We start from the raw sequence: 13569 nt of genomic DNA, 5'->3' as shown, positions 1-13569 counted from the left end.
TTAGCAGGCTTAGGGAACCTTGGTTTTTGAGGGATATTGGGAATCTGGATCAGCATAAGAGAGGAGTATAGCAGGAATAGGTAATGTGGAGCAAATGAGGAGTATAAAAATGCAAGAAAGGAATCAGCAAGGCTAAAAGAAGACGTGAGGTTGCTTTGGCAGATAATTTGAAGGAAAATCCTAAGGATTTCTAGAGGTATATTAAAAGCAAAAGGATAGTAAGGGACAAAATTGGTCCCTTTTGAAGATCAAATTATTGGCTTTGTATGTAGCCAAGGGATAGGGAGACCTTGAATGTTTTTTTCTTTCTTCATTATTCACTCAGGAAATGGGAACAGAGTTGTGGAAAGGAAGCAGTGAGGTCATGGAACCTATACAGATTAAAGATGATGAGAGCTTAAAGCAAATAAGGATGGATAAATCCCCAGGGCCTGACAAGATATTCCCTCAGGCCTTGAGGGAGGCGAGTGTAGAAATTGCAGGGGCTCTGCAAAAATATTTAAAATGTCCTTGGCCACAGGTGTGGTGCCATAGAATTGGAAGGTAGCTTGTGTGGTTCTGTTGCTTTTTTTTTTAAAAAAAAAGAGCTCCATAAGTAACCATGGACACTACAGGCCAGTGAGCCTGATGTCAATAGTAGGTAAATTATTGGAAGGTGTTTTAGAAGATCAGATATACAATTATTTGGATAGCTTAGAAACTGACTAGGGATAGTCAACATGGCTTTGTGTATAGTAGGATTTTTTTGAGGAGGTTACCAGGAAAGTTGATGAAGGAAAGGCTGTTGTCTACATCAGTGGTTCTCCATCTTTTTCTTTCCACTCACATACCACTTTAAGTATTCCCTATGTCATATGTGCTATGATTAATAAGAGATTGCTTAATGTGGGTAGAAAGAAAATTTGAAAACCACTGTTTTAATTGTACCTAATTGACTCATTATGTGCACAGTTTCATGACTCCAAAGGAAATGGGCCAATGACCATTTTTTTCAAGCAAAATATTTCTGTAACAATTGGGTCTTAAGCAATCACTTACTAATCACAGAGCACTGAAGGCAGAGGGATTACTTAAAGTGGTATGTGAGTGGAAAGAAAAAGGTTGAGAATCACTGGTCTACGTAGACTTTAGTACAGCCTTTGACAAGGTTCCTTCTGGGAGGTTCAGACGCTGAAGTGGTGAACTGGATTCGACAATGGCTGGACGGGAGAAGCCAGTGAGTGGTGGTGAATGATTGCTTCTCAGATTGGAGGCTTGTGACTAGTGGTGTGCCTCAGGGATCAGTGTTGTGACCATTGTTGTTTGTCATCTATATCAATGATCTGGATAATAATGTGGTAAATTGGATCAGCAAGTTTACAGATGACACTAAGATTGGAGGTGTTGTGGAGAACAGGGAAGGCTTTCAAACTTTTCAGATGGAAAAATGGGCTAAAATATAACAGATGGAATCTAATGCAGACAAGTGAGGTGTTGCATTTTGGAAAGACAAACCAAGAAAGGACATACACAGTGAATGGTAGAGCACTGAGGAGCATGGTAGAACAGTGATTTGGGAATATAGATACATAATTCCCTGAACATAGCGTCACAGGTATTTAAGGTTGTAAAGAAAGCTTTTGGCATATTGGCCTTCATAAATCTTAAGCATTAATGTTAATTATCAATCTTTATATAAATTAAATTATGCTTCGTTAATGAAAAAAATTAAAACTGATTTGATTAAATGGAAAGATTTACCTATTAATTTAATGGGAAGGATAAATACAATTAAGATGAATATCTTTCCGCGTATACAAATATTTGTTTCAATCTATTCTGTATTTACTTCATAAATTTTTTTTTTCGAGATTTGAATAAAATGGTTAGGGAGTTTTAATGGAGGGGTAAATTTTCTAGAATAGTTTTGAATAAATTAACTTGGAAATATGAGTTGGGGACTACGTTTACCACATTTTCAAAATTATTACGAAGCAGCCCAACTTAAATTTATTAGTTCATTGATGGATTTGGTACGGCCTCCTAGCTGGGCTAAAATTGAGATGGCAAGTATTTCTGAATTTGAAATATATAAATTTTTGTTTAGGTGGAATATAAATTTATTACAACAATATAATGTGCCTATACTAAAACATTTAATGAAGTTATGGATAAAGAAAAATAAAATGATAGGCTCTAGGGGTAAATTATTGGCTTTGACTCCATTGTATAATAATCAACTTATTTCTTTTTCAATACATAATCAAAGTTTATTACACTGGAGATTTAAAAGGTGTGAAAAATTTGGGAGATTGTTTTAAAGAGGATAAGTTTTTATCTTTTAATCAGATGAGGGAAGATTATGGTATTAATAACTCTATTTCTTTATTATCAAATTCGATCTTTGGTAAAATGTATGTTTGGTAGAGGTATGATTTTACCTGAAATGACTAAATTTGAGACTTTTCTTATGAAGGTACCAGAGAAGGGTTATATTTCATTTATGTATCAAATATTACAGGTTAGTCTGGATAAAAAGGGTTGGGATAGATCTAAAATTAAATGGGAAGCAGATATTTGTTTTATTTTTTCTGAAGATGATTGGTCAGATATTTGTTATGATAGTGTAACTAGATTGATAAATGCACGTTTTGCAATGATTAATTACAATTTTTTACATCAATTATATTTGACACCTGAAAAATTAAAAAAATTTGGTTTTAATGAATCAGATTTGTGTTTTAGATGTGGTGATACGTTTGGAACTTTTTTTAATGCTATTTGGTTATGTATACATATACAATCTTTTTGGAAGAAAATTCAATCGTTTTTAGAATACCTGTATAAGATTAAAATAGTTTTAAATCCAACAATATTTTTATTGGGTAGTTTTCAACCTCTGAAAGGTTTGGGATTAGATAAGTTCCAGCTTGCTTTTGTATATTTAGCTTTATCCGTAGCGAAAAATGTATTGCTAGTACGTGGAAAGATACAAATATGATTGATATTAATAAATGGCATAATAAGATGAAATATTGTTTAATAATGGAAAAAATTGCATATGTTTTGCATAATAATTATAATTTTTTATTAATAAGTGGCTGTTGTACTCAAAATATTTACATTTCAATTTATATTGACTAGATTTTGATATGTATATTTAACTTTTTCTTTAATATTTTTTCTTTTTTATGGCTCTCCTTAAGAGAGTTGGCTGAAGGGGGAGTTTCTTTTTTTAAAAAAAAAAGTTCATGTTCATGTTTAATTGCTGCATATGTCATATTATTTTTTGAACAAATAAATAAAGTTTTTAAAAAAATCTTAAGTATTGAGTACAGAAGTTGGGATGTTATGGTAAAGTTGTATAAGACACTGGAAAAGCCAAATTTGGAGTCTTGTGTGTAGTTTTTGTCACCTAACTACAGGAAAGATATCAATTGGATAGAAAGAGTGCAGAGAAGATTTACTAGGATGTTTCCTGGACTTCAGGAATTGGGTTACAGGGAGTGGTTAAACAGATTAGGACTTAATTCTCTGGAGCATAGAAAAATGATGGGAGATTTGATGATGGTATTTTAAATTATGAGAGGGATAGACAGAGTAAATGTAGATAGGCCTTATCCACTGAGGATAAGTGAGAGTCAAACCAAAGAACATGAGTGAAATGGGAAATGTTTAGGGAGAAATTGAAGGGTACCTTCAGACAGGATGTTGGATGTGTGGAATGAGCTGACAGCTGAAATGGTGAATGTGGGCTCAATTTTAACATTTGAGAAGAATTCGGTCAGGTACATAGATGGGAGAGGTATCGAGGGCTGTGGACCAAGTACAGGTCAGTGGAACTACACAAAAAAAGTTTCAACACACTAGAAGGGCTGAATGAACCTGTTTCTGTGATGTAATGTTCTCTGGTTCTAAGTACTTTTCTATTGTGAAGAAGGAAACAATATCATTAATCCCAATATATTTTTAAAAATGAACTGCTGGATGAACTAGAGGTCAGGTAGCCTCTAGGGAGGCAAGAGGAATAGTAGTTGGTATAGATGTCAGTGGACCCAGCACCAATTTTTGTGGCATATCACTGGTCACAGGCATTCAATTGGAATAAGAATGCTCCCCTACTACCCTCCAGCTCCTATCACCAAGTGAATTCTTTATCCAATTGGCCATCTGAACCTGGATTACATATGATCTGGCTTGCCTGTGATGCAGGTCATTGTCGAAGACCTTGCTAAAGACCATATGGACAACATCTCCTGCCCATCCCTCATTAATCTTCATGCCCTAATCAAATCTTGCCATACTGAATGGAAGTAAATCCTGTCTCTCAGAATCCTGTCCATAAATATGCCCATAACTCTCAACCTGTGGCTCCCTGTTTTGTCCTTGCAGCCTTTTATAAATGAAGACAGCATTAGCCACCTTCCAGTTCTCTGACACCTTTCCAATGCTGAACAGTAATGCAAATAGCTCATTAAGGCACCTGCTATTCCATTACTTGGCTTAAATGTTCTAAGATGCACTTGATCAGGGCCGTCGGGAAGAAAGTTTAAGTGTGTGGGGGAAAACAAAATGCACCAAAGACTTGATCCTGACAGTCAACAGGCTCCTGAATGAATCCAACAATGATCTCATGCCTCCCTTGCTTCATTGTAATCCTAAATTCTAAATTGTGCACTTTACATGGCTGTTTGAATGTTGGCGATATCCCATAGGCCTGTTGGCAGCAGTACCCTTTACACTGTACTTGGTATATTGTGACAAATAAATGTAAACCTTTATGCATATATATTGATTTTTTTTTTTAAACTGGGCCATGTATTTTCATATATATATATAATATTACAATGACAAAATTTCAAAATTGCTCAATTCCCTTTAAAGTGCTTTGGAATTTTCTGAATAGCACAGGAAGGTTAAAACCAAAAGCACAAGAAACGTAATAACCATTCAGTATAACCTGCATGACATTTCTAACTCTTATTCAGAATTTACAAAATCTAACAAGGACAGAGCAGAAGACCATTCAGCCCATTGATTGTCCACTCTCAAGGGAGCTATGCCCCTCTCCAATTCCCTGTACCACTGAAACTCTTTCTATCCCCAATTCCCCTTTGATTCTTTTTTTTCCCCCTTAAACCTGCACAAAGGGGACATTTAAATGATGAAAAAATGATGTGGTCCCATAAGGTACAAAGTTGATGACACCCAAACTCTGCATCAAACCTGGCTTCCTGGACCAGTGAAGGAGCAGCACTATCTGCACCAACATGACGCTGATCTAAACCAAGCATTAGATGAGATTCTACCAACTGGTTTTTACCACTAAATAAATCTGATGGCTTCAAAATGTCCTCCAGCCCTTGCATTGCAAATTCAAGTCCTGCTTCTGGAGTTGAACAAAAATGCTAGTTGGTATGATGGTGAAACAATGAGGAAGTGAAATTTTAATTTTTTTGTTTGACACCACCCCACCATGGCCTTTTGAGGGGGTATATAGGATATTGTTATACTGTACATCATTTACCTCTAACCTATGTTTAATGGCCAAGGTAGCATCAATATTTATTGTATCAAATGAACAAGCGGGCAATGTTTGAGATATTTGCTTCAAATGCACTATGATGTGGAGAACCTTTCATGTCGCATGTTCATGACAATAAAGATGATTCTGATTTCTGACTTTTCCAGAAATCATAGAATGTCATCTTTACGAAATGCTATCCCTGCAAGTTCCCTAGTAGGTACAATATTTTTGATCTTTTGTGAACCTCAAGCAAATGTGAATGTCTTGTAGCATCATATTCTGTCTGCTGTCATTACTCGTGTCCTGACCCTTGCAGTATTTGTAAGATCCAAACATTAACTGTTTTTCCACAATGCCAGTTAATTAATTGTATTGAAAACCTTGTCAGAGATTTCAAAGAAGGCCTCATCATATAAACATTAATCTGTGAGAAGATCAAGACATTTTCATGGCAGGAAGAAGGGAAACATGGGCAGTGAAGAAGTTGTTGCAAACATTGGCATAAGATGCCATTCAGAATAATTCCAAATTGTTGCTTAAAATGTTGCTAGAGTTTGCAATTTGTACCAACTTGCTCACTTGTCTTTGCGACTCCAACTTTACTAAATGTCAGATGCAAAACCTGAAGTGGATTAGAAAGCAATCTGAGCAAATTTGAGGGAAAAAGATTTTGCTATTCTGAAAATTGGAGTATCGTCTGATTAGTGTAGCAGTTCATGCCACCCTATTACAGCACCAGCGACCCACCGCCACTTCAGAAAACTGTTCTTACTGTGTCCTCATAGGTTTCCTCTCACTCTCCAGCATGTATGGGTTTGGTAGGTTAATGAGGTAATTGGATGGCACAGGTTTCATGGACTGGAAGGGCCTTCTACCATGCTGTATCATTAAAATAAAACAAAAAATATTAGAAATGTGCTGGATGTGTAGAAAAATACCACCACTCCATCTGGTTTATTTTGGGAGGTGATGAAATGGGTCCAAATACAAGCCATAGGAGTTGGATGGAGCCATGATATCCATGAAGTCGCATCCTGCAAAGCAGTGGCAGCCACTTCTGTTACGTCTTCCTGTCAGTGATGCTTTCTTATCAGTTTACTTTGTACTATATCTACCAATTTATAGATTATAAAGGTGATAAAATGTGCCTAGTGGAAATACTACACTTTTGAACTATTTCCCTTAAGCAGTGATGGAGGATTCAGTGTTGTGGTGAATGAGGCACAGGAAGATCTAAGAAGATTGAAGGGAGGCAGGAGGTGGTTGGAGAAAATTGGAAATCTGTATGTTATACAATAGCTTAAGACAAAGGGGCAAAGGTTAGTCCCCAATCACATCTCAACTAGTGAGGAGCAGTACTCTACAAGTTGGGGTCGGGAGCAGTACTCTACAAGTTGGGGTCGGGAGCAGTACTCTACAAGTTGGGGTCGGGAGCAGTACTCTACAAGTTGGGGTCGGGAGCAGTACTCTACAAGTTGGGGTCGGGAGCAGTACTCTACAAGTTGGGGTCGGGAGCAGTACTCTACAAGTTGGGGTCGGGAGCAGTACTCTACAAGTTGGGGTCGGGAGCAGTACTCTACAGGTTGGGGTCGGGAGCAGTACTCTACAGGTTGGGGTCGGGAGCAGTACTCTACAGGTTGGGGTCGGGAGCAGTACTCTACAGGTTGGGGTCGGGAGCAGTACTCTACAGGTTGGGGTCGGGAGCAGTACTCTACAGGTTGGGGTCGGGAGCAGTACTCTACAGGTTGGGGTCGGGAGCAGTACTCTACAGGTTGGGGTCGGGAGCAGTACTCTACAGGTTGGGGTCGGGAGCAGTACTCTACAGGTTGGGGTCGGGAGCAGTACTCTACAGGTTGGGGTCGGGAGCAGTACTCTACAGGTTGGGGTCGGGAGCAGTACTCTACAGGTTGGGGTCGGGAGCAGTACTCTACAGGTTGGGGTCGGGAGCAGTACTCTACAGGTTGGGGTCGGGAGCAGTACTCTACAGGTTGGGGTCGGGAGCAGTACTCTACAGGTTGGGGTCGGGAGCAGTACTCTACAGGTTGGGGTCGGGAGCAGTACTCTACAGGTTGGGGTCGGGAGCAGTACTCTACAGGTTGGGGTCGGGAGCAGTACTCTACAGGTTGGGGTCGGGAGCAGTACTCTACAGGTTGGGGTCGGGAGCAGTACTCTACAGGTTGGGGTCGGGAGCAGTACTCTACAGGTTGGGGTCGGGAGCAGTACTCTACAGGTTGGGGTCGGGAGCAGTACTCCACAGGTTGGGGTCGGGAGCAGTACTCTACAGGTTGGGGTCGGGAGCAGTACTCTACAGGTTGGGGTCGGGAGCAGTACTCTACAGGTTGGGGTCGGGAGCAGTACTCTACAGGTTGGGGTCGGGAGCAGTACTCTACAGGTTGGGGTCGGGAGCAGTACTCTACAGGTTGGGGTCGGGAGCAGTACTCTACAGGTTGGGGTCGGGAGCAGTACTCTACAGGTTGGGGTCGGGAGCAGTACTCTACAGGTTGGGGTCGGGAGCAGTACTCTACAGGTTGGGGTCGGGAGCAGTACTCTACAGGTTGGGGTCGGGAGCAGTACTCTACAGGTTGGGGTCGGGAGCAGTACTCTACAGGTTGGGGTCGGGAGCAGTACTCTACAGGTTGGGGTCGGGAGCAGTACTCTACAGGTTGGGGTCGGGAGCAGTACTCTACAGGTTGGGGTCGGGAGCAGTACTCTACAGGTTGGGGTCGGGAGCAGTACTCTACAGGTTGGGGTCGGGAGCAGTACTCTACAGGTTGGGGTCGGGAGCAGTACTCTACAGGTTGGGGTCGGGAGCAGTACTCTACAGGTTGGGGTCGGGAGCAGTACTCTACAGGTTGGGGTCGGGAGCAGTACTCTACAGGTTGGGGTCGGGAGCAGTACTCTACAGGTTGGGGTCGGGAGCAGTACTCTACAGGTTGGGGTCGGGAGCAGTACTCTACAGGTTGGGGTCGGGAGCAGTACTCTACAGGTTGGGGTCGGGAGCAGTACTCTACAGGTTGGGGTCGGGAGCAGTACTCTACAGGTTGGGGTCGGGAGCAGTACTCTACAGGTTGGGGTCGGGAGCAGTACTCTACAGGTTGGGGTCGGGAGCAGTACTCTACAGGTTGGGGTCGGGAGCAGTACTCTACAGGTTGGGGTCGGGAGCAGTACTCTACAGGTTGGGGTCGGGAGCAGTACTCTACAGGTTGGGGTCGGGAGCAGTACTCTACAGGTTGGGGTCGGGAGCAGTACTGGCTGCTGAGAAGCACCGACTGCATGGAAGGGAGTCATTTATGTGCAAAAGTAGCAAAGCTGTTATTGTTGATGATTTCATCTTTCTCAAAATTGACTGGGAATGCCAGAGTGTTGAAGGGTTAGATAGGGAGAACTTTGTGTGTTAAGAATGTTCTTTAGCAATATGTAGATAGGCCAATTAGGGAAGGGGCAATATTGGACCTTGTCCTGCGGAATGAAGCAGTGTCAATGGGGATACACATTGGGACCAGTGACCACAGTTCTATTTGCTTTAAGATAATTATGGAAAAGGGCAACACTGGTTCTCAAGTTAGAATCCTAAATTGGGGAAAGGCCAATTTTGACATGATGAGATAGGAATTAACAATAGTTAATGTTAGAGAGTAAAAGCACACTGCCCATTGGAAGGTGTTTAAGAGTGTGATTAAAGAAGGTCCTGGGTGAACATGCTCCCAGTGGGATAAAATGCAGAAGTGGCAAGGTAAAGTAACCCAAGTTAAAATGCACAGGTCAGTAAGGAAAAGGGAGGCATATCATCCGACATAGGCAGGCAGGTTCAAGGAAATTCTGAAGTATGTAAGGAATGAGGATTGTTGTGAAGAGATAAATAAGGGCTAAAAGAAGTTCTGAGATGCCTTTGGCAGACAACATAAAGGAGAATCCAACAAGTTTCTGCATCAAGAACAAAAGGGTCATGAGGAAAAGAATGGGTCCCCTAATGACTCAAGATGAGTGTTTATAGAGCCAGAGAAGATGAAAAAGATGAATTAATATTTGTGAATGTGTTTGCTGTGGAGCAGGATAAGCAAGAGTGGGAGTTGAAGGAGGTAACTAAAGACAGCCCAGGGCATGACTGCATCAGCAATGAGGAGGTGTTAGCAGGTCTTGGATCACATCAAGGTGGATGAATATCCAGGTCAGGAGAGGGACAGGGGAATTTCAGAATGAGCTGTACTTCGATGCCATCCATGTATTATTATCCCAAGGCTTCTAATTATTTTAATTGAGTTATATTTTTGCAGAAGGTTACTTTTTTACAAGAAGCCACAAGTATTTTTCCCTGTCTCTCCCATAAAGCAGGAGCTGTGAAGAGTGAGTCAAGCAGCCCGATCATCCAAGAGTGCTTGAAAAGGGATGTGATTTGCTTTGATTACAGTATTTGTGAATGAGTTTCCACTGGTCTTCATAATTGCAGATGATGCAAACCAAGGTATTGCAGAAATTGGTAACAACGAGCCAATTTGATGTAAAGGGCTAGTCATAATGCTATTGAGAGAATCAATAGATTCTGATCTGATCCATGATCTGGATGGTCAATGATCACACATCATCAACTTGGTGCATCAACATGAAGGAGACACCTCAAGATCTGATAGTGTACTTTTAAGAAATGATTGGACAGACCCATGCTTTGGAAATTACAGCTTCAACAAAGTAGAGAAAGTACATCAAATTAGCTGGATTCAAAATGCTGCTAAGAAATGCCACTCAAAATGTTGAAAATAGGAGTTTTTCTGTATCTGTTCAACGTGTTGTGGCCTTCTCCACATTGTGGCTAGAAGAGCCATCCAATTCAAATGGAAAGACTCTAACCTCCAACAATGTTTCAGTGGTTTTCTCATATTATGCCTTGTCGAAGCTTTGGAAAAAAAATTAGATATCACATATTTGATTCATCAGTGAAATTTGAAGATACACGGCGACCTTTTATGTCTTATTTTCATTTGATGTAAATGTTTCTAAAGTGATTAGATGTATTTACTCTTCCAGATGAGAAATAGTCTTACCTTTGTTTTTTGATTTACGATAGGAACCAAAAACTAAAAAAATATGTAACCCCCAGGATAAGCTGTTCAGTTGTTTTTTCAGTTTTTTCTTAAAAGTGTAGGTTAGATGGTTTTTTTATATAATACTTTTGATTTTACCCAATGCAATGGTGAGGGGACCAAGTTTATACTGTCTGATGTTTTATCTATAATCTATCTATTATTGTATTTTCAGTTTCGTTCCCTTTTCTTCATTGTATTTCTTATAAAAACTAATTTAAAAAAAAAATGAAACAAAAAAAATGTTGAGAATAAAAACACTTCACAGCTGAAGATTATGGGAAATAGAGCAGCAGAAGTAGAAAATTAGATAAATTATATTGAAGATAGTGTCACTTTTGCAGGCATCATGCACTAATTATGGTATCACAAATGTTAGTGCATCATGTATTAACATTGTGTAATTTGTGTTAACCCACTGAGACCAAGGTAGTTGGATTTAAAATAACACTTTTCAGAATATATTATCAGTATCCATGGATTCTTGCTCTGCCAGGGACATCTAGATCCTCTGCAATAGGAAGAGCAAGGAAAAGTATATAATATTACAAGGACATGCAATAGTCTTGCTCTGCCAGGGACATCTAGATCTTCTGCAATAGGAAGAGCAAGGAAAAGAATATAATATTACAAGGACATGCGATAGTCTTGCTCTGCCAGGGACATCTAGATCTTCTGCAATAGGAAGAGCAAGAAAAAGTATATAATATTACAAGGACATTCAATAGTCTTGCTCTGCCAGGGACATCTAGATCCTCTGCAATAGGAAGAGCAAGGAAAAGTATATAATATTACAAGGACATGCGATAGTCTTGCTCTGCCAGGGACATCTAGATCTTCTGCAATAGGAAGAGCAAGGAAAAGAATATAATATTACAAGGACATGCGATAGTCTTGCTCTGCCAGGGACATCTAGATCCTCTGCAATAGGAAGAGCAAGGAAAAGAATATAATATCACAAGGACATGTGATAGTCTTGCTCTGCCAGGGACATCTAGATCCTCTGCAATAGGAAGAGCAAGAAAAAGTATATAATATTACAAGGACATGCGATAGTCTTGCTCTGCCAGGGACATCTAGATCCTCTGCAATAGGAAGAGCAAGAAAAAGTATATAAAATTACAAGGACATGCGATAGTCTTGCTCTGCCAGGGACATCTAGATCTTCTGCAATAGGAAGAGCAAGGAAAAGAATATAATATCACAAGGACATGTGATAGTCTTGCTCTGCCAGGGACATCTAGATCTTCTGCAATAGGAAGAGCAAGGAAAAGAATATAATATCACAAGGACATGCGATAGTCTTGCTCTGCCAGGGACATCTAGATCCTCTGCAATAGGAAGAGCAAGAAAAAGTATATAATATTACAAGGACATGCGATAGTCTTGCTCTGCCAGGGACATCTAGATCCTCTGCAATAGGAAGAGCAAGAAAAAGTATATAAAATTACAAGGACATGCGATAGTCTTGCTCTGCCAGGGACATCTAGATCTTCTGCAATAGGAAGAGCAAGGAAAAGAATATAATATCACAAGGACATGTGATAGTCTTGCTCTGCCAGGGACATCTAGATCTTCTGCAATTGGAAGAGCAAGAAAAAGTATATAATATTACAAGGACATGCGATAGTCTTGCTCTGCCAGGGACATCTAGATCCTCTGCAATAGGAAGAGCAAGAAAAAGTATATAAAATTACAAGGACATGCGATAGTCTTGCTCTGCCAGGGACATCTAGATCCTCTGCAATGGGAAGAGCAAGGAAAAGAATATAATATCACAAGGACATGTGATAGTCTTGCTCTGCCAGGGACATCTAGATCTTCTGCAATAGGAAGAGCAAGAAAAAGTATATAATATTACAAGGACATGCGATAGTCTTGCTCTGCCAGGGACATCTAGATCCTCTGCAATAGGAAGAGCAAGGAAAAGAATATAATATCACAAGGACATGTGATAGTCTTGCTCTGCCAGGGACATCTAGATCTTCTGCAATTGGAAGAGCAAGGAAAAGTATATAATATTACAAGGACATGCGATAGTCTTGCTCTGCCAGGGACATCTAGATCCTCTGCAATAGGAAGAGCAAGAAAAAGTATATAATATTACAAGGACATGCGATAGTCTTGCTCTGCCAGGGACATCTAGATCCTCTGCAATAGGTAGAGCAAGAAAAAGTATATAAAATTACAAGGACATGCGATAGTCTTGCTCTGCCAGGGACATCTAGATCCTCTGCAATAGGAAGAGCAAGAAAAAGTATATAATATTACAAGGACATGCGATAGTCTTGCTCTGCCAGGGACATCTAGATCCTCTGCAATAGGAAGAGCAAGGAAAAGAATATAATATCACAAGGACATGTGATAGTCTTGCTCTGCCAGGGACATCTAGATCTTCTGCAATTGGAAGAGCAAGAAAAAGTATATAATATTACAAGGACATGCGATAGTCTTGCTCTGCCAGGGACATCTAGATCCTCTGCAATAGGAAGAGCAAGAAAAAGTATATAATATTACAAGGACATGCGATAGTCTTGCTCTGCCAGGGACATCTAGATCCTCTGCAATAGGTAGAGCAAGAAAAAGTATATAAAATTACAAGGACATGCGATAGTCTTGCTCTGCCAGGGACATCTAGATCCTCTGCAATAGGAAGAGCAAGAAAAAGTATATAAAATTACAAGGACATGCGATAGTCTTGCTCTGCCAGGGACATCTAAATCTTCTGCAATAGGAAGAGCAAGGAAAAGAATATAATATCACAAGGACATGCGATAGTCTTGCTCTGCCAGGGACATCTAGATCTTCTGCAATAGGAAGAGCAAGGAAAAGTGTATAATATTACAAGGACATGCGATAGTCTTGCTCCTTCTGAGAGGAACTGAAGCTTTGGACGTTTGGTATTGCTGATTGTCTGCGGAGCCAATGATAAAGCTATCATCCATGGGATTATGACTGAACTCCTCAAATGTCTAAAAGCACAGT

General features: G+C 40.2%; 1 protein-coding gene across 9 annotated transcripts in view; it reads left to right on the top strand.

Moving 5' to 3' along the window:
- The window catches only part of LOC138743492 (serine/threonine-protein kinase 32B-like), a 177055-nt gene that overhangs the window by 19924 nt on the left and 143562 nt on the right, over positions 1-13569 (top strand). Inside the window, exon 1 of one of the 9 annotated variants that reach the window (XM_069898962.1) lies at positions 5689-5719. The exons of the other annotated variants lie outside the window; for them this stretch is intronic. Within the exon in view, the coding sequence (XP_069755063.1) occupies position 5719 (1 nt within the window). The 5' untranslated portion in view covers positions 5689-5718. Of the gene's footprint in view, positions 1-5688; positions 5720-13569 lie in introns of those variants that run through there. 9 annotated transcript variants of the gene reach the window in all.

This window comes from Narcine bancroftii, chromosome 9 (assembly GCF_036971445.1).
Source record: "Narcine bancroftii isolate sNarBan1 chromosome 9, sNarBan1.hap1, whole genome shotgun sequence".
Classification (NCBI taxonomy): domain Eukaryota; kingdom Metazoa; phylum Chordata; class Chondrichthyes; order Torpediniformes; family Narcinidae; genus Narcine; species Narcine bancroftii.
Note: the sequence above shows the minus strand (reverse complement) of the source record. Positions and strands in the feature narration are given on the sequence as shown.